This window comes from Aphelocoma coerulescens, chromosome 2, assembly GCF_041296385.1.
Source record: "Aphelocoma coerulescens isolate FSJ_1873_10779 chromosome 2, UR_Acoe_1.0, whole genome shotgun sequence".
NCBI classification, from domain to species: Eukaryota; Metazoa; Chordata; class Aves; order Passeriformes; family Corvidae; genus Aphelocoma; species Aphelocoma coerulescens.
Window position 1 is genome coordinate 53,390,169 of NC_091015.1, and position 22,426 is coordinate 53,412,594.

Genomic DNA, 22,426 nt, shown 5'->3' on the forward strand with positions numbered 1-22,426 from the left:
TCATGTTTATTTTTTTCTGTCATGTTCCTTTCTGGATCCTCTTCTGGCACAGTTAATAATTTCTATGCTGCTTCATAACTGGTATACATATGTATGTATATATAATAAGTGTTTTCAAGAGGCTGAAAATAAAACGGGATTCTCCTGGGCATGATACAATTAACTTGGAGAGTTGGGCTTGGGGAGTTTTGTGTATGCTAATGTAGACCCATCCCTGCACAGGAACATCCTTCAGCTAAGAGAAGAGTGGGATACAAATACCCTTCATTAAATTTTCTTTTTCCTCTCCTAAAAGTTTTGTCTGTTTCTGACCTCCAGGTGTAGCTGGATGTTGCCACAGCAGAAAGAAGCAGAGTTGTGCTGCTGGCTGACAGGGCTCCTCCAGAAAGCACTGAGTCAGCCCTATCCTCATCCCCAGACTGCATGCACTGGCCTGAACAAGTGACCTGAAGGCCAGAGATTCTGTCAAGGATTTAATAAGTTTGTCTCCATGTTGCCTTGGGAAGAAGGCTTCAGCATAATGCCAGAAAAAGCCAAATATGGACTAGTTTCTTAATCAGGCATACTGTTTTGGGACAAGAGACTATTATTCCCTGTGCTCACGTGGCAGTCCTGCAGCTTTGCACTGAGATGAGGAACAATCTGCTAGGTCCCATTTCACACTATTTTCTGAGGAATCTAGCAAGACCATAAACTAACATGTCCTCATACATCCCACGTTTTGCTGGTGTAGTTCAACAGCATGGTCCTTAAACATACCCATACAATTGCTGCACAGGCTTGCACAGTGTGGCAAGTGATGAGCCCCCCTGCTGCCACTGCAACGCTCCAGCCTGTCAAGGCTTTTCTATCCAGACATTCAGAACATCATGAGGGGCATCAGACAAAGTCTCCATCTTTCTAACAGACCCTCTGGAGAAGGGAGCCTCTGGTGCAAGTAACACCAATAAATCAAAAATAAGTATGTATTTTAGGTTTAAGCTTGAACGTGGTTGTTACTCTGATGTCTGTTTTAAGATGACGTGCTGAAGCCAGAACAAAGTGACTGTTTCATGTGCCAGCATCATCCTAAATCCTCTTTAACCTGCATCATCTCAGCAAAAGGAAAAAACAAGATCAGGATTTAAAGATAAGCAGCAGATTTGAACAGGAACAATATAAGAGCTGTGGTGGGTACTTTTTATGCAAGTACGTGAACAGACACTGGGGCTGTGCAGGGTGTTTTAGCCTCAGCTTCTTGTGCTCCCTGCTCTTTGGAAAACCCTAACATTTGGTACTTTCCTCAAGCTCTCTGTCAGCTTGCACAGATAGAGGAAGATGTCTTCTGCTCTCAATGCCCTCACAGGCACTGGAAGGGCAGCAGACTGCTCCAGGCTCATCCCTTCAGAAAGCAGAGGAGCTCTGTGACCTACAGGGATGCTTCTGGCCACCCAGAGCAACATAGGGCAGCTCTTGCTAGCCAAACACTGTCCAGATGTGGGTCTCACCTTCTTCATTCACACAGGAAGGCAGCAATAGCAGCTTAAAGCAGTTGGGCAGTGAGGAGAAGTTGAGGTCCAGCTCAGAGGTCCTGGTGTTGCTGATAAAATGGAAGCCAGACGCCTCTGGCAGAAAACCCTTTTAAACTGCAGAAAGCATCTCCTGCCTCCTTGCTAGAAAGGCTTGCATGTGGTGTTGAGGCAACAGCAGGGCAGGATGTCCTCCAGTGAGAGCTAGAGAAGTGAAAAACTTTGCAAAGAGGGCTCTGCATGTTCAAGCTATCCTCATGTTGCTGGGTTACAGCCCTTGTGGGGAAGCCCTGGGTCACAGCCTCACTCCAACTGCAACACAACAGCAATCAATGAAACCTCTGAGAAGAGGGAGATATCCCCTAGCAGAGATGCTCAGCAGCCAGAGAAAGGCCATCATCATCTTGCCAGTTTGGGCAAATGGGCTCCAGCACCTGTCCCAAAGCACTCACACAATGGGTGGAGGATGAGGCTGTGAGGCTGCAGAAATCATTCCCATCTCTTGTGGTTCAGCTGAGTGAATTGTGATCTGGAGGGTTCATGCTGTGAATCTGCAGGGGAGAGAGTTGGTACCATCCTCTTGCCCACCACCCTTTGGCTTTGTCCCGAATATTTGTGAATCCCCTTCTAGAGCACCTGAGGGTTTGCATATCCAAAAAAAGCCTGGCTGGCAATAAGACACCTGAAAGGTAGAAACTGTACTGCTGTGCCAGGCTGTGACCCTGCTGCTGGGACCCAGGCAGCAGCTGAACTGAAGAGGAGGCAGGGAAGAGGCAGCTGGAGGGATTATCAGTTTCATAGATCTGCCCAGGACAGAATAAAATGCAGATGCTGACACAAATAATGATGAAACAGGTTTCTCAGGTGTAAAGATTGTGCAATCACACTGCACACAGTATCTTTATTATAAAACTTAAAATATGGTGATATCTTGTAGGGACAGGTAGAACAGAACAAAAAGCTTCATTGCATTTATCTAACAATATTTGTACACATAAAAGTGTATATATGTATATATATGGGTATATGTGTGTGTATTTGTGTATACATACACACATATGCAAGTATAGATATGCATGTATATGTATATACCTCTCTATATATGATACACAGAGATATATCTATATGAATGGGTAGCCATTCACATATATAAAATCAGTCATTCCAAGCTGGAACAATAACTGTAATGTCAACCCCAGTCACCTGCTCAAGAGCAGTGACCACACTGGCACACCAGTTGCCAGTTCAAAAAGTTCCAAAATGTTCAAAAAGTCCCCTCATGGGGACGTGTGACAGCTCACCCACTGTTTTTTCCACTCTTCAGCCTTTTTCCTGGTAACAATTTCTCCATCCATTCCTACAGCACTCATTCATTCCTGCAGGTGTTTTTCCTTGACACCCACAGCATCATTTCTAAGCTACAGCTTCAAACCCTTCCAGGCAAGAAGCTGCAGGCCCTGGTAGCAGACAGGGAATCAGGATCATACCTAGATATTAATTCACATTTTACCAAAACACATGGACAGCACTTATTTCTTGGTTACTTATCCAATTACTCACTGACTAAGCACTTTTGGGGCTGGAAGTGTTGTTCAGATCTGTCAACTGGGAGCCAGGCCCTTGTATGACACCTTAAACTTGGGCACCATTTCCCTCCAAAGAGCAGGTTGCCACTCCTACAGGGAGTCCTATCCCTGCTCACAAAGCCAACACACTCTGCTGAGGTGAGGGAAGGAGTGGCCAAGTGTCCAGGGTTTGGAAACATAAACGGTTCTTTTCAATACTGGGTCTGAAGGGGGGAAGGTATGTTTCTAAGGTACCTCTCCATGCTGCTCAGGCAGTGTGGGAGTCTGCTGGTAATTTCACAAAGCAAGCAAGGCAGGATGTGCTGAGGGAAAGGGAGGATGATGCTAACAAAAGACTCTAAATAGTGAGAACACCAAAAGCAACCATGATAAAAGCAAAATCAAGCAGCTGCTTCCACTTTTCATGTCCAAAAATGTTGTTCAAACAGTCCGTGGCTGTGGATGCCCAGTTGAGGATTTCTCAACTTTAGGTCACCTGTCCAGGAGGACAGTTTTGGACTTGTAGTTCTACAAGACAGTACCAACAAAAGACAACTGTGAGGACTTTGTGTGCAGAGAGGAGTGCCTGTCCAGGCTGTGCCCACTGAAAGCCCTGTAGTCTTTGCAGTTTGACAGAAAACATGCAGATTTTTTGAAAGCTTCACAGAGATGCTTCTTGAACTTCTCACCCACAAAAGCGTAGATGACTGGGTTGAGGCAGCAATGGACCAAGGAGAGTGCCTCAGTCAGCTCCATGGCTAGGTCTAGCCTTTGGCCTGTCTGGCAGTCGTTGATGATGGACATGTTCCTCAGAGAGTCCAAAAAAAGCACAATGTTGACGGGGGTCCAGGAGAGGAAGAACACAATGACAACAATAAAAACCAGTTTTATTGCTTTGTACTTGCTCTTGGTATGGCACTTCTGCAGGTATTTCAAGATGCTGTGGTAGCAGAAAATGAGAACACCAACAGGGATTAGCCACCCGAGGATGTTGACTTCAAAATTACTGAAAGTCTTCCAGTCATAGTTGCCATCAGGATAGTGACGGAGACACTTAATCTGGTCATTGTCATTCACTTCCTCGAAAAATATTAAGTCTGTCATTGATGCTAAAATGGCAACTGCCCAAATGGCCAGACTGGTGATAACCCCAAGGGCAGTTGTCCGAATCCCTTGAACATGGAGAGAGTGGACTATGGCCAAGTACCTGTCGATGCTCATGATGGTTATGAAGAAGACATTGCTGTAGAAACCAATGAAGTAAATTGAGCTGATGATTTTACACAGTGCATTTCCAAAAATCCACTGGCTCATGATGGAGTACTGAACCAAGAAAGGCAGGGAGAATACCAAGAGGAGGTCGGAGACTGTCAGATTCAGCAGATACACGTCAGTCATGGTCTTGATTTTCATGCAGACTGTCAGAATCCAAACAACCAAAGCATTTCCCATCAAGCCTGTCACAAACAGTAGGGAGTACAGCACTGGAAATAAGGTAGGTGCAAATGCTGGAACATTTTCAGGATGACAGATGATGTGTAGTTCTGAGTAGTCGAAGGCATAGTCATAGGCTGCAGAGGAGTTAGGTGTTGGTGATGTGTAACTCACCTGTTCAAGGATAATGAAATTCATATGACCCAAATTGCATGTTACTTTCTTAGTAAATATACCAGGCACGAGTCAGCACAAACTAAGCTGCATGAGGACAAAAAACATGTGCCACAGCTGTGGTACAGAATGCAAATGAGGAATGAACACGAGTGACTGGCCATCCCTTGCAAGACCCAGGATGAGATCCTTGCATCAGAGGGGCAGAGGAGATCAAGGAAAATGCAGCTGTGGTGGTAGAGGTTACCAGCATCCTCCCGCTGGCTCCATGTGGGGCCATGGCCCATGGCCGAGTCCAGGTGGGGTACTGGGGCCAGAGACAGGAAGCATCCTCAAAACAGCAACGACATGGGAATGGCCAGGAGGCTGAGAGCCCCTGATGTGGGTTTAGGGGTCCTATTTTATGTTTCCTTCTGAAAGGAAAAAGGGAGCAGGACCCAGGGAGAAACTGACATGCTAACGCTCATCTCCTAAAAGCTTTTTTCCCAGTTAGCTGAGTGCCAGAAATGGGATGCACCAGCAGCAGCGACATGTCCCCTTCCTGCTCACCAGCTCCCTGCAGCTTGCCCACCCCCCAGCAGCAACCACCACATCCCTGGGCAGTACCTGTGACAGCAAACAATTAAAGAAGATGGATAGCAGCATCCCAGTCAGGATGTCCTCCACAGGACACTCCTAGCACTACCTGTGCCCTCAAGGACAGTCTTCTTCCACAAGCACAGTCTCATCAGCTAAAGGTATTTTTGCCCTGTGTTTTGGTTTTTTCCCAGGGAACAACAATCACATTGATTTCTTCTAAACCCTCATCATCTCCCCCAGTACTGGGTCATCATAGGAAAAACTGGACCCCTAAGATGTGCTACTGGCCTCAGCTTGCAGGAGAGCAACCCGGCAGGGAGTGACTCACCAACATGTCCTCAGAGCCACCACTGCCCAGCAGGTATGTCAAATTCTGCTCCATAATCCAACACTGTGTCTGAAAGAGTGCAAAAAAACTGTGTTTATATCACATATTTTTAAGAAGCAGGCATACCTTTGCATATATAGGCCAGCAATATTTACCTCAGCTTATGCTGCAAGTCACAGGCAAGGTCCTCACTGTGGCAGTGCACAGTCCTAAACCAGCTTTTCCCCTGTATGACCTGTACTACATTAAAGATGTGTGAAACCCCAAGCCAGTGAGTTCAGCCTCTGCATTTAACACCTACAGAACGGAAATGTCAGCCTTATCTTCTATATGATCAGAAGGTTTTCATTTTTAGCACTTACATTCTTCAGTGGAAGAGATCTGCAATTTCCTCCACGTCTTTGAAGTGTTTCTGTCTCCTGCCTCTCCCACCTCCATGCCCTGTCCCACCTGTTGTCCCTGCTCTGCAGTTCCTGTGTCTAGGAGAGAGAAAGTAGTGCTGTCTCTGCTCTGCTCCAAGGACTTCTGGTGAAGATGGCTGAGGGGAATGGTCCAATGCTGCTAATAGCCAGCGATGGCAAAGGGCACCATGTTTGCTTTAACATTTCATTTTCCTTGGCACCTTCTCCCCGCACCCACCCAGCACAGACAGGAATACCTAAGGGAAGTTATCATAGAATCATAGCCATTTAGGTTGGAAAAGGCGTTTAAGATCGAATCCAACTGTAATCCTAACACTGCCAAGTACATTTGAACTTTTATTCCCAGACCGTTCACACTGCAGGATGCTCTCGCAGACTAACACTGAAATAAAGCCCTGAACAGCATTGAATGCCCACCAATTCTGCCACATACCTACTGTGACTTCGTCCAGACCTAACACAGCTTCCATCCCACAGCTGTCTCTGATCTTCCCCACAACACAAGATACACAGGAAAGAGGAGCACTACTGAGCAACAGGCAACATTTGAAGTGTGTGTTACCTCCTTCAATACTGCTGCTCCTCACTAGAGCTTGGTGCCATTACTGAAGTTCAGGCAAGTCACATCGCCTTTTTGTTCGTTTTTGAGCAAACAGCACCTCACTGGGCATCAGTCCATAGATGTGCTGCTGGAGATCCCAATGTGGAATGGTCTGTTGTCTTTCTCAAACCCTTTGGATGTCCACCTTCACACATCATCACTCCAAAGGCAGAGGGACATATCTCTGTGAACCAAGAAAATCTGCAATTACTGCATGTGTGGCAGTGGATGACTTTCCTTGGCTGTGATGGGCAGTGTGACATTAGGTCAAAGTTTTATGTGTGAGTCAAGACATGACAGCCAAGCTCTGCTGGGTATTAACTCTTAAAATACCTGAAACTAGGAATTAAAAGCAGAAACAAACTCTTTTGTCACAGGCAGTGTTACTGGCAGTTGCTGGCAGTGTTGAAGTGGGATCTCCACTGCCCTTATGCAGGTTTTAAATGCACTCACAACTCTGTTAAAGTGGCAAAGAATACAACCAGGAATTATTCAATGTGGAAAAAGATGTGTCTACCAAATGGGAATTTGGCAGTTCTGTGCCTCTAATCTCTCATCTCCTAAATAGAAATGACAGGCTGTCAGAGCAAAATAACATTTCTCCAGGACAGCGACACGAAGGGACGCGGCTCCCTCTGCTGGGCATTCCTGCAGAAGGGAAGCACATCCCTGCAGAGATGTGTGTGATCAGCGGTGCTGTTTCACCTCCTCATTCATCACGAGGCTTATTTTAAGGGAGAAAACGCTTCCACAGCAAGATAAGAACCTGGAGACTGGTGTTGCTGCCAGGGTTTCATGCTGGATGAGCTCTTTCTTGGGATGCATGCCATTTGGCCAATATCATTGTAGTCCATATTTTGCTTCAGAAAACCAGAGAAGAGTCTATTATTGCTCTACCCAAAGGCATGGAGGGAGAGGATCCAGCTACACCACCCGCAGCTCCACACAGAAATATTTCAAATGCACCACTTGAGTCTGTCAGCCTTACTAGGGTTAAGCTTACTCCTCTAAACAATCTACTTATCCAGTCCCATCCAGTACAACCAGAAACGTGCCAAAAGAAACAGCCAAGGGGGCTTTTTCAAAATGACATATATATCCCAGAAGGCTTCCTTATATAATCAATTGTATAACAGATGATGATGCATTGGGTTTACATGGCAAGGTTTTGGTAGCAAGGGGGCTGCAGGGCTGTCTTATGTGAGAAGATGCCAGAATCTGCCCCTGTGGTGGTGGTAGCCAGTTCCAGATGATTCCTAGATGGCCCTGCCGCTGGCCAAAGCTGAGCCCATTGGTAGTGCCTCTGTGATTCAGAAACACTGCGCAACAGCAGCTGTGAGAGAGTGAGAATATGTGAGAGAAATGCCCTGCACAGTCAGTGCAGGATGGAGGGGAAGGAGGGGCTCCAGGCAGTGGAGCAGAGATTCCTGTGCCGTCTGTGATGATGCGTGCTGTCCCTGTGTTGGTCCACAGTGGAGCAAGATGTGAGGTAGGGAAAAAAGCACCAGCAGGGAAGGGGACGAGCTGATCCTCTTTTCCACGAGCTAGCAGGCAGTCAGTTAATGAAATAAAAGGCAGTCGCTCACACGAGGAGGGAACCGTGTAACAAGAGAGGACTTACCAAAGGGAAGAGGGAGTCTGTAATGAAGTGCTTTTGCTAGCCTGTGTGTTACATTTTCCCAGAGAAGTAAACTCTCTCTTTCTTCAGGGGCTGCCACGAAGCAAAGCAAGCACAGGAGAGGAAGTGGTTTGTGCATAATGGCTACTGCTGCACACAGGGTTTTCCTTCTAGGAAGAGCTGGAGCATGACGTTCTGGATGCGTCATTCCTTACGTGGCCAGGGCATGGCAAGTAGGCAAATTCTTAGAAAAGCAGTTTGCCAAAGCCATCGCATGCTCCTCCCAGGTCCTCCGACTGGTTTTGTTGTCGATAAGCAGTGTCTGGCTCTGCAGGCACAGTGAAGCCACAGTCTCAGGACTGGCACAGGTCTAATATTGAAACACTTCATTTTGGCGCCTCACATCTTCAATGCTCTGGAAAGCCAGCCTTCCTCTGCTCTGGGCCCAGGATGTGGATGAGCAAGTGGAAACACTAGCGATGGCGGTAAGGAGGTGTCAGTGAGCATCTCAGGTTTCTGAACAAAACGGTGTCCATAAGAAGCTGGTTTTGTGGGGAAGTGGGAGGTGTGAACTGAGAGAAGACATGAAAGCTGTCAGTTATGAACCGACCCTTCCCACTGCTCATGTCTGACAGAGCGCGCTGGGGCTTAGTTGCTGGATACAGCATACAGCACTGGAATATAGAGTACAGTTGCTGGAAATGAGTACAATTCTGGCGCCCCCAACTTCAGGACACAGAACTGTTGGAGCAAGTTCAGATGAGGCCACAAAGTTGATCAGAGGACTGGAGCACCTGCCCTGTGAAGACAGGCTGAGAGCATTGGGGTTCTCCAGCCTGGAGAAGAGAAGGTTGTGGGGACATCTCATAGCAGCCTTCCAGTATCTGGAGGGGGAGTACAGGGAAGCCGAAGAGGGACTCTTCGTCAGGAACTGCACTGATAGGACAGGGAGTAATAGGCATAAATTGAAAGAGAGGAAGTTTAGGTTAGATATTAGGAAGATTTTTTTTTTTTTTCTTTGAGGGTGGTGAGACACTGGAACAGGCTGTCCAGAGAAGCTGTGGATGCCCCATCCGTGGCGGTGTTCAGAGCTACACTGGATGGGGCCTTGAGCAATGTGGTCTAGCGAGAGGTGTCCCTGCCCGTAGGGGCGGGGTTGGACCTAGTTGAACTTTAAAGGTCCATTTCAACCCCTTAACACTCTACGATTCCACGTAGAACGGCGAAAAGCCGTGGCAAACACGCGGTGCGGGGGCAGAGGTGGCTGGAAGGGAGCCGGCTGGGGGCGGGGGGACGCCGCTCGCCCCGGCGCCACACCGGGCTGCCGCGGCACAGCAAGGCCGCGGCGGGCGAAGGGTTACGGGCGGCCGCATGCGCCGGGCGGGGCGGGGCGGTGCTCCGGAGCGGGGCCGGCTCGGGGCTGGGCCTCGCCGCCGCCCGCCGCGCTCTGGGGCTGCGGGGGCGCTGGGATGCCGGGCCGAGAGGCGGAGGTACGGCCGCGCCGCACCGGGCCGCTGCGCCGGGCCCTCCTCGCCCTTTCTGCCGAGGGGAGCCCGGGGGCAGCGCCCCGGTGGGAGGCGAGGGGGACTCGCTGCGCCTCTTACACTGCTGCGTCGTGATCCGCGGCCTCGGGGCAGCGGGGGAGACGGGGGGACGGGTCCAGCCCCGTGACGGTGGGTCCGGGCGGAGCTCGGGGGGACCATTGCTGGCTTGGAGTGTGCCCCGCAGGCTTTTAATCTGTGCTTTCTAATCTGTCGTGATTCTGCTGCGCCGAGGGGCACAGAAACTTGTTCTCCATTAGCAAACACCGCTATCTGTTTATAATAATAAAAATAAACCTCTCCAAACACCAAAAAGTCTTCGTCCTGCCATGGGCTTTGTGCCTCCTGCCTTACTATTTCCGGAGAAGTGCCCGGCGGCGGCGGCCGCTGTGAATAGGAAAGGCAGCCTCAGCTGAGCAGGCCGTGCCGTGCTGAGGGTGCCTTTGGGCCGGGTTTGGGTCGGGGCAGCTTTCCCCGGCAGTGCCCGTGGCAGTGGGGAGACCTTGGTGTGCAGGGTGGGAGGGGAGGGTTGGAGGTGCTGCCCGCAGAGGTGGATGGGACTGGGGCAAAGGTACGGGTAGGTGATGGGAAGGGGCCACCTATTGCCTTTGCCATGGCAAAGGGTAACCAAATGGCTGCTGATGCATTTGATGTCCAGAAAACTCTTTCCAACCACCAAATTTCAAGGAGATTCTGGAACAATCTCCCAGAAAAAGCGGAGGGACCAAAAACCACAAATAAAACTTGATCAGTCTCAGAGAAGGTCTGGAAAAGCTTCCTGTGCTCTAAGCAGCTGTCCTTAGCATCTGGGGTCAGCTCACCTCTGTTTCCTATAACATGATATATCAGCTGAAATATTTCCTCTTGTGCCATTCTTAATTAAATGGCCCTTTAAAGTCCTATTCTTCCTCTTCCAGATGCATCCAGTCCTAAAGGCCTTTGTGTGCGGCTCCATCAGTGGCACTTGTTCCACGCTTCTCTTCCAACCCCTTGACCTGCTGAAAACACGCCTGCAAACTCTGCAGCCTGCTGTGAATGGGTGAGAGGGCAGGGATGTGTGTGTGGGGAGGGCCTGGAGGTGCTCTACCATAGGCTTCTGCCTTATTTGCTGGCTGGGGCTTGGAGTTCAGAGCTGTAATTTGGGAAATCAGTCTTTCTAAAAGAGGAATTATGTTTTTATGTCACAGAGAAGGACTGATATTTTGCTCCAGACAAGAGAAAATGTCTGTGGCTGTGAATGCTACTGGAATAACTTGTAACCTCAACATTTGTCCTTTTCTGAGAGACTGGTGTTTGCTGGAGTGGCTACTGTGCAGTTTCATGGGGTATCCTCTGCCTGAAAAAAATCCTGTATGGTTGTCAGATAATTTTTCACGCATGCAGCTTGGTGTAGTCAACCTACAATTTGCTGCTTCTAACAAAGGGAATGAGCAACTAAAAATGCTCATGGGAGAGGGCTCCAATGTGTTACAAGCTGTGAGAAAGAGAAGGTGATAGAGGAGCGCTGGAAAGAGTGACCAAGAAAAGCAGACTGAGATGAGAAAGAGCACCTTGGAGGTTCTGGGTTAATGCACACAGTTATGAATGAAAGGGGGTGGCTGTGGAGTTCATCTGCCAAGGAGCAGAAGAAGATAATTTCTGCAGTTCCTGTCCTGTCTTTCTTTCAGGTCTGGTCGTGCTGGGATGGTAACGCTGCTCTTTAGGGTTGTTCGTACTGAGAGTATTCTGGGGCTCTGGAAAGGTGTCTCTCCAGTAAGTGGCTGTTTTAATGCTGACTTCTAAAAATAAGTAGATAAATAAACTTAGTGTTTATTGTTAATTATGTGTGCCTGAATTTAAATAGCCAATTCTTGTACAATTATGAATGAAACTACATTATTTAGATTACATCCTATTTTAAGGAGTTAATGTGAATTTTACTGATTTGGTTATGGCAGTCCTAAGCAGCTGAACACTTGAATACTTTTGCAAATGTCGGGTGGCAACTGCATGAACTTCATTTTGGTTTGGAATATCTTGTTCCTAGAAAACTGCAGTTGAGGAATGCATTAAATCCTGACATCATTTGAGTCATTTATCTGTCACTGTCGTAAATGATTTCTACCTTATTTTCTTTCTTCAGCATGTTAGCTTTAGTGATATTTTTGTCTTCTACAAAGCTTCCTGTCAGTTTAACAGTCTCAGAAATGTTCTGTAGTATATTTTGTCTTATGTAAACTTTTTCTTTCTTCATCTGCTTCTGTTTCTCCTGAAGTCCTTTGCAAGATGTATTCCTGGGGTTGGGATTTACTTCAGCACTTTGTACATGATGAAGCAAAAGTTTCTTGTGGACCGTTCACCCACAGCCCTGGAGTCTGTCTTTCTGGGTGCCACCGCTCGTGCAGTTTCTGGGATTTGCATGTTGCCGGTGACTGTAGTGAAGACCCGATATGAGGTATGACTTTCCAATTAGTCCCCTGTTAATGGTGTCACACACCTTCCTTGTGATGCAAAATAAATCCTTTTGCCTGGAGAAGGTTGCTGCCACTTGTATACAGACAGGGATGTAGTCCTGATTTCATCTCAGTTCACATATTCTGCAGGAAATGATATTTAGTCAAGAAGATGAGATAGGATTCGCCCTGAGATTTGTAAGTTTCAGTTGTATACAATGTTTGTGTAGCATCTTTCATATGTTACCTTCCTGAAGGATTCTTTTAAAGGCTGAGGTAGGTGAAACCCAATTTTGCATTGGGTTGTCCTCTGTGTTGCCATTGGGCATTAAGTTCACACTACCATTTGTTTGGATGTTATATCCTCAGGGTGTGTGTAGGGCTCCTGGACGTGTGGATAACTGACCTTTGTCTGCCCTTGCAGAGTGGAAGATTTGGCTATGGGAGTGTGTATGGAGCCCTGAAGAACATCTATCAGACGGAAGGGGCTCGTGGCATGTTCAGTGGGCTCACGGCAACGCTGCTGCGGGATGCGCCCTTCTCTGGCATCTACCTGATGTTCTACACACAGACCAAAAACCTCACACCTCAGGGTGAGCATGAATGTTGGAGGCTGGAATGGAAAATGTTCCTCTTCTCAGATCTTGCCCTGCAGCTGACAGCCTGCATGCTCTGTTTACTGCCCTCCACCTCAGCAGTTAAATTAGTCTCCTATAGGGCTTCAGGTGACACACTCACATTTGCCTGTGGAGAACTGTAGACGTGTAGCTGAAGTCAGTGCAGAAATGGAGACTGGCCCTAAATTGGTTGATTGTCCTTATGAGGACTGATGCATAAGTGGGTTAGTGAACAACTGGAGGCAGGGTGTCTTCAGCATTGCTTGCTGCTTCTGTTTGTCTTGCATACTGCTCAGTTTCCACTAAACTGGGGCTTTTCTGATATTAGGACTCACTGGGGCAACATTTGTACAATTTTTTCTTTTCTGATTTTTTGTCAAATTCATTTCCCCAGTAAGTGAGGCTTTTTAATAATGCCAACCTTTGACTAGTTGCCACTTTTCCCCTTGAAAGGTTTCTCTAGCTGCATAGATTTTAACTCCTCTTAGACTCTGATGTTGATTTAATCATTCAATAGCTTTCACTTTGTCACACAGCATAAGTGTTCCTGGCCTGAATGGTGTCTGAGTGCATTCCCTTTTCTCTGTTGCAGACCAGCTGGATCCAGTGCTTGTGCCCTTGCTGAATTTTGGCTGTGGGATCTTTGCAGGAATCTTGGCCTCTCTGGCAACGCAGCCTGCTGATGTCATCAAAACACACATGCAGCTGTCACCTCAGAAGTACCACAGGACAAGCCAGGCCATTGCCTTCATCTACAAGGTGAGGTGAATCCCTTCTGACATGCACAACCACACCCTCAATTCTGGTCCCCTTGCTCAAAGCACAGCTATGCTAGGGAAGTTGTTGTCTTTTAAAGGAGGTGAACAAATGTCAGTGCTTCATCTGCTCTTGCAGTTGGACTATTCAGTGTCAGCATTTTCAAGATGATGAAGGGGGTCGTGCTGTGGTGGACCAAGACTGTAATGTGCAGTGTGAAATGGTGGTTTCAGGTCCAAATCTGCTACAAAATAATTGTTTGCTCTTTAGACATCAGAAGAGAAATAAATGTCCAGGTCTTTATCCCAGGAATGGGAGGGAGAAGTACTCAAAGCCCACCTTTCCCTTCTTGCTGTCAGAAGGGCAGACCTTGGCAGGTTCACTTTTTTTCCTTATTGAACTCTATTCCTAAGCAGGAATCTGTTTATTTGTGTATGCATTTTAATGTATCTTTTTTTTTCTCAAATCAGAATGTTTTTTTACTTCAGTACTTAGAAATCTCAGTTTTTACAGAATTGCTAAGAGACTTCTGTAAATATGAATCTCAAAGACTAGTCATTTTCCTGAAGTGTCTGGAAATGATTACACCTTTGTCTTCTCTTTGTTGGACTTGAGTGTGACTTTCCTCATCTATTGTGTCCATCCTGGCCTTCGTTTTTCCACTCACTGCTCTTCCTGCTTTCTTGGGTAGCCCTGCAATCGTGCAGTGCTACATATTCTTCCTGAACACTAAACGCTATTTAAGCCCAGGTCTTTCAGAGACTGAGGTGGGTCTGTGCATCCTGTGCTCTTCCATGTAATAAACAAGGAGAAATTAAAACCTTTTAGGCAGACTGATGAATTGCTGTTTATCTCCTGATGCAGGATTTCGGGCTGGTTGGCTTTTTCCGAGGCGGTGTGCCCCGAGCCCTCAGGCGCACTCTGATGGCGGCGATGGCATGGACGGTGTATGAACAGATGATGGAAAAAATGGGCTTGAAGTCCTGACTGAGCTGCACAAGAAAGGACCAGCTTCACTCCTTCTCCCGCTTGCTGTGATCAGCTGGCACTGGGAAGTTCCCAGTTCCACAGAGGAGCAAGCCTTGCTCAGCCAGGAGGAAGAGAGCCCTTCTGAGACAGGGGATTAGGCCTTTTGGCAAGTGGAGGAAAGGAAGGATCGGATCTTTGCGTTGTTTGATCAATGCATTCAAGAAGGACTGCACTTGCAGACTGCCATGGGAAATGGCAGGGTTTTCACAGCCTGGTAACTATGCTGAGAAGCCCCTTTTTAAAAGAACTCTGTGCTCACCACCTTTATGCAATGAAACAGTGCTAGAGGAAAAGTGTTTGAGGAAAAAACAGTGATGGCAGAACCTGCCAGCCTGTTCCTTGCTGGTGTGGCCAGAAAGGCCACAGTGACCACCATCTGATATAGATCCTCCTTCTCCATATGCTTTGTTCTCACAGGGGAACACTCCAGGCCCTGGTGGGAGACTGGATGTGTCTTGTAGTGCTTATATTGCCGGAGTGGATGAAAGAGGAATGAAGTGCAGAAGAAAAGCTAGAAACATGGTTTCTGCCATCACTTTTGTACTGTGTGTGATTGCAGAGAGTAACTAGAACGTCCTTGCTGTGTTATGTGTTATTTGATTGAGCATCTTAGCACTCTTGAAATGTCTTTCTGCCTCTACAGGAGGGTTTGTGCAGGAATTAAGAAGCATAAGGCACTTTAAAATTGATTGCTACCAAAGTTCTCCTTGTTCTCTGAAAAAAAATTGCTGCTGGTCTAACTATAGCAGGAACACTCAAGTGGGTTTTGTTGGGTTTTTTTTAATGCAGTTGTCAGAGACTTATTTGCTTCCTATTCCTTATTTGTTAATCCCTGATCAACACCCTCAGTGTGAACTGGTCCTTAGATGTAGCTTTTAGGGCCATGGCTCATAATGCATAAATGTATAATGGAAACAGATATAGATACTGGCACTTCAGATTTCTCTTAAAACAGCTGCTGACTGCATCTGGAGTATGTTTTGGTGTGGAAAGAAAAGGTTGCTATTTCTGTAAGCTTTCTCCAAAGTTTGAGCCCTATGGGTGCTTGGTAGGGAACTTTAATTTCCTTACAGACCCTTCACATTTTCCTGGCTGATGCTTTTCTCTTATCAGGTAGTCCATGTTCGAGTATCCCTGAGTTTAGGCTTAGAGATAGATACACACTTTTCATCCTCTGTGCCTTCTTACTCTTTCCTACTGTGTTACACAGGCCTCACAGTATGTGCTGGGTACAGCCTGCTCCCCTCTTCACTTGTGCCTCTGTGGTGGGTTGGGTCCCTTGCAGCTCTGTTAGCATAGCCATGAAGCTGGCGTGGAAGCGTGCATCCTGTTCTGTAGTGTGCCCTGCAGAAATCTTAGCTTTGGCTTTTATTTTCTTAAATATCTAGGGATATTGCAATTCACTTTAGAACCAGAACACCTGTCTCTAAATATGAAGACATGATACTGTAGCTGTATGAACAAACACTGCTACCGACCTGTTGTTCATAAATTTTAGAGTGTATTTCGGACAATCACTGCCTGCCCTGGCAACTTCCCAAGCATAAGAGTAGAGGGGATGTGGGTTGTTAAGGTGTTCTCTACCAGATTTCAACTCCAAGAAGGCTTGATGACTGATGTAAAAGTTGAGCAAAGTGTAAGAGGACAGGCTGGAGGCTTGGAAAGTGCTGCCTGTTTTCAGACTCAGCCCATCTGTGAGGGGAGGGTGGTGCTCTGCAGTGCAGGAGTCTCCAAGAATGGTGGTGGAGGGTTCCATGTGCACATGTCTATGTGTTAGCGGTAGAGCACTGCATCAAATCAGGCATGTGGCACATTATTTGCTAAATCCTAAATGTGAGCACCTGTTCCTTCCTTTTGCTGTTCCTTCTACCCTTAGTGACCTGAACTTGTGCGAGTGCATGAAACCGTGGTAACTGCACATCCTGCTTGTTTGTTATCCTGAGCACTACTGGCATGGAGAGCGGGAGAACCAAGTCTGGGATTGCTGACCTGGCAGAATAAGGTGGCAGTTAGATGAGTTACCTCATTTGTCCTTTATTCCCCTATGCATGGGATCAAACCAACATTGTGGTGGGAGCCTGAATTTATTTGGGGCTTTCTAAATCTGGCATGTGACTTGGATGTCTTAATCGTCCTGGGCTGTTGTCGTGAAGGGCAGTGTGTGGAGTCACCTGCAAGGTGCTTCACACATATTTTATTCCTGTTTTAGCAATGGCAAAGCAATGTGCAACCTGTGCAAACAGAAGCTCTTAAAAATGAGGCAGGCAAGTAAAGAATGACAGCTAATCTGGAATTAAGTAAGGTCCGCATCAGAAACCTGAAATTCAGGAACACTTTGGTGGCTTTTATGTCCCTGTACTCCTGCCTGGTCAAGTAACAAAGGAAGAAGTAGAGAATTTATTCCCCTGTGCTAATGTTTAAAAGCCTACTGTGGGTTGTTTGTTTTAAATCTGGAATCAGGCCTAAAGCAGTGTTAGCTTTTTCTTTGGGAAAGTTGTTCTGTTCTGCTTTGGTGCTTTGTTATTGGAGTAGAGTGAAAAACTATATGGTTTTTGGCTTGTGGATTAATCTGGGCTCCTCTGAGTTTAAGATATAGAAAATCTAAACTGCACTGTGTTTCATCTACTGTTGGTGCTGCAAATCCAAAAGCTTATCTACCTGTGAGTTATGAATGGGGAGAATGAATTCTGTGGTGCAAACTTGTTTTTCTTTGTTATTTCTTTTGTCCAGTGTCATACATGGGGGAAAGGAAAGCCTGAAGTTCTGCTTCACTCTGTTCTGAAAGCTTTATCACATAGTCAGGCACAAGACTGTTTCTCAGCTCTGATCCTTACAGTCCTTCACCTTTTCCCCTCTTCAAAAACATTCTGTTTCTGAATTAATTTATTGAAGTTACTCCTTGATAGCTATAGAAAGTCAAGACAGTCAAGTGTGTGGACTTGAAGTTTAGATGTATTCCCCTTGAGTTTTAATGCTTCTGCTTAACAACAAATGGTCACTGTACAGCCTAAAGGTAAAGTCAATCAAATAAAAGATCTGGACAGAGATGCTTAATCACCTACCTCCATCATGCCAGCAATTCAACACTAACAATCTTGTCAGATAATAATTTCAAAAGCCATCTTAGGTTGGATTCCAGAGACAGTGGTGTGATCCCTCTGTGCACTTCAGAATCACAGCTGGATCCCTCTTGGACTGACCTCTGTTGCTGGCAATGCACTGTTGGGAACGTGCACGGTCTCTGCTTGCCCCTGCAGCTGTGGCTAAGAACACAGCTGGCTGGCACGTTGAGGCAGGCAGTATTTAAGTGAGTTGTAAGGACACAAGAAAAACAGTCTGATTATTCATGCTTTAGAAACTTCATGTTTCCATTCTTCCTGTGTGATGATTTGTTTGTTTTTTTTTTTTTTCCTCACAGTTTTAAAGAGAACTGGAGCTTTGGAACATTGCACAGCTTTGAGTATTGTGAGTGCTTATGTGTCTATATAAAATATTTATGTGAGAAGATGTATTATATGTTTCTATTAAAAACTGGTTGCAAAATGAAGGATGTAATCTCTTCAGTGTTTCTTTAAAAGAAAACAAACAAGCCCCAAACCAGTCGAATGCATGAGGGATTGGATGGGATAGAGGCTTAAGAAGGCAAAAGGAGTTTCCCAAGAGGACAGGACTGTTGCATGTGTTCAGAGTCCATAAAAGGGAAGGAATATTCTCTTTTTCTGTGGTGTTTAATATGCATAGGTTATGCTAGTAAAACCTAAATCAATTTAGCTTAAATGGAAAAAAACACACAGCAATGGGGAATGTTATGTTTTGTACAGCTTCTGCTGCCTGCCTGCTGTGTGTAAAGACAGATGGAAGCTGAATCCCTGTGCTAGCTGGTGAAATACCTGCCTTCAGGACAGTGGGGTTTTAAGCTCTCTGCAGAGAGACTGTTTTTAGTCTCCTGCTGATCAGGTTTTTGCTACTCAGGCAATCTGATCTCAGCAGGGGACCAGAAATTGTGCCTGGGAGACAGTCGTCTCCTGCAAGGCATAATACAAGGGGATGCTGGATTGCTGGGATCTCCTCTTGCTGTCACAGTATGGTCCTGGGATTCAGTAGCAGGCAGGCTGTGCTAAGCAAAACATTGTTGTTGATACTGAAATGTGCATCTTCCAGATATGAAGATCCCAAACCTCTTCTCTTTTCTTGCTTAGGCGATACATTCTCACACGGAGCAATTTTCATGGAGGGTTATCTGTGCATAACAGACCTACCAGACCATCCTGAGGTGGAGCCTTGTGCCAGCTGAACCTGAATTGCTTGTGCAGCTTCCTGATAGCAAGTTAGGCCTGGGGTAGTGCCTACTCCTGCAGACAGGGCTCCCCAGAGCTCTCCTGCTGCCCTGGAGAACCACCTCCTGTGTAGAGGGTGTTGCCGTCTATGCTGCTGACAGCTGCCCCAGCTGTAAGAAGAGATAGCAGACAAGCTCCCTAACCTTTCTGGCTGGTAGAACATGGGGAAGATTGAAAGTTTAAAGGCACTGTGGTTGTAAGAAAACCATTGAGATACAGATCTCCCTTTCACATTAAAAATGGGCAAACACCTTGCTGGCTTTTAAAATTTTTAATGAGTTATGTGCCATACATAAGCACTGACACCAGAATTGAGCAGAAAAGATTCTTCATCCCACACAGACACACACATATATATATGTACTTTTGCAAACTCCATGTGCAGCTCTTGAATATGCTTTTGCCTTCTGGCTTTGGTGCTTGTTTAAAAATAGCAAGCTGATTTTCCACATTGCACTGTTTCTTAATTTGGGATTTTACCGCTGTAAAATGCGTTAGGAGTTTTTATCATAATGCATTAAGGAGTTTTAGTAAAAATGACAAAATCTCAGTAAGAGGTTAAAATGAGACCTCTGCAAGTTTTGTAACAGGTATTAGGCAATTCTAACTTTGTAGAAGTAGAAATAAGAAGGGAAGAGATCTGCCAAAGTATGTTTTCCCAAAACATGCAAGAAGTAATAACAAACCTTTGAAGCACAAGCCAAAATGGAATTTACAGGGAAGCACAGTAACATTAGTGCAGTTTCACTGAAGGTGGGTTGATCTTCATAGTTCTTCTTTGCTTTCTCCAGGGGTGCCACACCATCTCTTGGGTGACACCCACTGTCATGTTTGGTGGGGAAGATACTGCCCGAACAGCTTTCTGCCTGAGCCTCTTACCCAGACACACAACTCAACCTCTTAATCGCAGGAGCTGTTCTGGCAGCACAGAACCTCCTCTGCAGCTGTGTGAAGAGCCCTCTCTCCCAGCACTGGGGGTCCTGGTACAGCCCCCTCTTCAGAGGCTTCTGGCAAGGGCTGCTGCTCTCTGCTGCAGCCTGGGCTGGCTCTCTGGGAGATGCTCTTTCTGGGGCTTTGTGACTACCCCAGGCACCTGCTCGAGGTTCTCAATGCACCACCCAAAGGCTGGTGGTAGCTCCGTGATGCTTCTCTCTGCACCCACGGGCCCCAAGTCTCCTTGGCACTGCAGGAGAACCAGTGGCTCAAACCCCCTTTCCCTGGCTTTGCTTGCTGCAGAGAAAGGCTGTTCCCAGGGGCTGCCCGCAGCTCTGCATGTAATTGTGTAACAGATTTCAGTGTGAACTTTAGACCAGGGAAACCTTGTCTAAAACATGTGATAAGATAGATACACTTTCACCTGAGGGACATGTCCATTAGTAACAGTTATTTTGAACTGTCTCAGCACACAGAGAAAAAATAAAGCAAGCTTTCAGGTAATTTAAGGAAATAATTAGAAATACTTTACTGTCAAGCTTCATCACAACTTTTCCAAGCCCTCTCATGGGCTGTGGGCGTCACGGTCAACCAGAGAGGGCCCAAAGTGTAACAACAAGAAATAAATTAAGTATTAGAGATGCCAGAGGAGTCTATAATGCTTACCAGTGGCACTCTTTTGATAACATCTTATTTACTGCAATAGTCATTACCTAATTTCCAATCATTATGTTCAAATACATTTTTAATACAGTTGGGTTTCAACTATGAAGAAGAGCTCTCCAGACTAAATCCACTGCACACACCACAGTAACATCACCACCATCTCTCCTCTTCCCTCCCAAGCTAATATTCACACTGCTCCCATCTCCTTAGGCTGTACATAGCCCCATCAGGTCAGCTCACATTATCCACAGTGCACTTATCAAAGTGCCACACATGTCTATAATCTCTCAGGCAGTAATAGTTCATGCTCTTGCTGAGAGCTCACTAACCTGTTGCTGAGCTTCATTTTACCTACTTTGTCACCACCATGTGACAAATGTTTGAATTACTCTCTTACACTGATCTGGTAATCTTGCTAATTAACACCATCTAATGAGCATGCAGAAAAGAAGAATAGAGAGCCATTTACCAGGAGACAAAGGACATACACGAGATGATGTTGTAACCTGCTACTTAAGCAATCATCCCCCAGAGTAACTCAGGGCTCAGACATCGAAAAGGGGCTGTCAGGAGAGTCCAGGCCCAGCACACTGCTGTGCTTATGTGAGATTAAAATAGAGGAGAGAAAACTAAAGGAGTACTGTTGTTAGAAAGATGTGAAGATGAATTATCACTTGGAGAAGGCACTGGCAACAGTGTTTGCACAGTTCAGAAATCTGTCCAGAAATGTATCCAGATCTTGATGATAGCAAGAATAGTAAAGTAAGTATCACTACTTTTCTTTTTTTCCAAGAAATTCAATTCTCAGGCCTGTGTCTGCTTCCAGAATAGGACAAGAAAAATGAGAAAGATGAAGATTCTTAAATCACATCATTTTCTGTTGTTTCTTAAAAGCAAACAACAACAAAAAACCCCAAACCAAACAACACGCACAAAAAAAGGGGCAAGCACCACAAGAGTGTCTACTGCAGAACAAGGATGTGTAAGTTCAGTGCCAATTTCAGCTGGTTTTATTGTCATTTCTGTAAAGGACAGGGGACAGCCTTGACTTCCCAAGCTCTCCTGCGTGGTGCCAGAGCAGTGCCCCTGAAGGGAGGGGCAATGTGGGTGCAGGGAAGGATGCTACAACTCTTTAGAAGCTTCCCCCTTACAGCAGGCAATTTAGAGGCTGGATATAATTCATCAAATAATTAATCAGCCCCCTGAGAACAGATATTTCACTTTCAGCAGGAAAATGGAATTGTAAAATGTTTAAAATAAATATTTGCTTTCTTTTTTGCTTCAGGACCTCAAAACCAGCCTTGATGTTGCTTGGAGCACAAGCCACAGGATGCTCTGAAGCAGCCCCAGAATGACGGAACCACAGAACCAGTTCGCTTGGAAAAGACCTCTGAGATCATGGAGTCCAAGCCATCACCAAACACCACCCTGTCAACCCGACCGCGACACTGAGTGCATCGTCCTGTCTTTCCTTAAACACCTCCCGGGACAGCGACTCCACCACCTCTCTGGGCAGCCCATTCCCGTGTCTAATCACCCCTTCTGGGGAGAAATTCCTCCTGATGTCCAACCTAAACCTCCCCTGGTGTAAGTTGAGGCTGTGTCCTCTTGTCCTGTTGCTGGTTTCCTGGGAGAAGGTGCCGACCCCCACCTGGCTACCCCCTCCTTTCAGGCAGTTGCAGAGAGCCATAAGGGCCGCCCCGAGCCTCCTCTTTCCAGGCTAAACACCCCCAGCTACCTCAGCCGCTCCTCATAGGACTTACACTCCAGACCCTTCACCAGCTCTGTTGCCCTCCTCTGGATTCGTAATCCCGCAAATCCTACAATTCCCACAAATTTCTTTCCGAACCCGCGTCGGCAAGGGGCGGGCGCTCGGCCTGGGGATC

General features: G+C 46.4%; 2 protein-coding genes across 15 annotated transcripts; one reads left to right on the plus strand and one right to left on the minus strand.

Moving 5' to 3' along the window:
* Window positions 1–2,373: 2,373 nt before the first annotated feature.
* Window positions 2,374–8,433, minus strand: LOC138106610 (C-C chemokine receptor type 8-like). Of its 8 annotated transcripts, none has more exons than XM_069007493.1 (4): window positions 8,233–8,433; window positions 6,573–6,795; window positions 5,589–5,657; window positions 2,374–4,681 (listed from the first exon to the last, which is right to left on the minus strand). In XM_069007493.1, the coding sequence occupies exons 3-4, from the start codon at window positions 5,640–5,642 to the stop codon at window positions 3,602–3,604; spliced, it is 1,134 nt and encodes a 377-aa protein (XP_068863594.1). In that variant the 5' UTR covers window positions 5,643–5,657; window positions 6,573–6,795; window positions 8,233–8,433; the 3' UTR covers window positions 2,374–3,601. The 8 variants fall into 8 exon arrangements, with proteins under 8 accessions (XP_068863594.1, XP_068863592.1, XP_068863589.1 ...); XM_069007491.1 differs by having other exon boundaries at window positions 5,589–6,067; XM_069007488.1 differs by having other exon boundaries at window positions 5,589–6,246.
* Window positions 8,434–8,517: 84 nt separating this feature from the next.
* SLC25A38 (solute carrier family 25 member 38) lies at window positions 8,518–22,411 on the plus strand. 7 transcript variants are annotated; one of them, XR_011149043.1, is made up of 8 exons: window positions 8,518–8,714; window positions 10,688–10,809; window positions 11,438–11,522; window positions 12,025–12,204; window positions 12,627–12,795; window positions 13,412–13,578; window positions 14,440–14,818; window positions 18,023–18,151. XR_011149043.1 is itself a non-coding variant. In XM_069007499.1 (8 exons), exons 1-7 carry the CDS (start codon window positions 8,640–8,642, stop codon window positions 18,026–18,028), a joined length of 804 nt encoding a protein of 267 aa, XP_068863600.1. In that variant the 5' UTR covers window positions 8,518–8,639; the 3' UTR covers window positions 18,029–18,069; window positions 18,804–22,411. The 7 variants fall into 7 exon arrangements, 6 of the variants coding, with proteins under 6 accessions (XP_068863600.1, XP_068863597.1, XP_068863601.1 ...); XM_069007499.1 differs by lacking the exon at window positions 14,440–14,818 and adding an exon at window positions 18,804–22,411 and having other exon boundaries at window positions 18,023–18,069; XM_069007496.1 differs by having other exon boundaries at window positions 14,440–18,151.
* The last annotated feature ends 15 nt before the right edge of the window (window positions 22,412–22,426 follow it).

Bases quoted from the DNA above. Each gene is read 5' to 3' on its own strand.
- LOC138106610 (XM_069007494.1), bottom strand. From the start codon at position 5,642: ATGGAGCAGAATTTGACATACCTGCTGGGCAGTGGTGGCTCTGAGGAC. The intron at 4,682-5,588 runs GTGAGTCACTCC...ATCCTTGAACAG, and splicing joins GTGGCTCTGAGGACATGTTG to GTGAGTTACACATCACCAAC.
- SLC25A38 (XM_069007496.1), top strand. From the start codon at position 8,640: ATGCTCTGGAAAGCCAGCCTTCCTCTGCTCTGGGCCCAGGATGTGGAT. The intron at 12,205-12,626 runs GTATGACTTTCC...CTGCCCTTGCAG, and splicing joins TAGTGAAGACCCGATATGAG to AGTGGAAGATTTGGCTATGG. The intron at 13,579-14,439 runs GTGAGGTGAATC...CTCCTGATGCAG, and splicing joins CCATTGCCTTCATCTACAAG to GATTTCGGGCTGGTTGGCTT.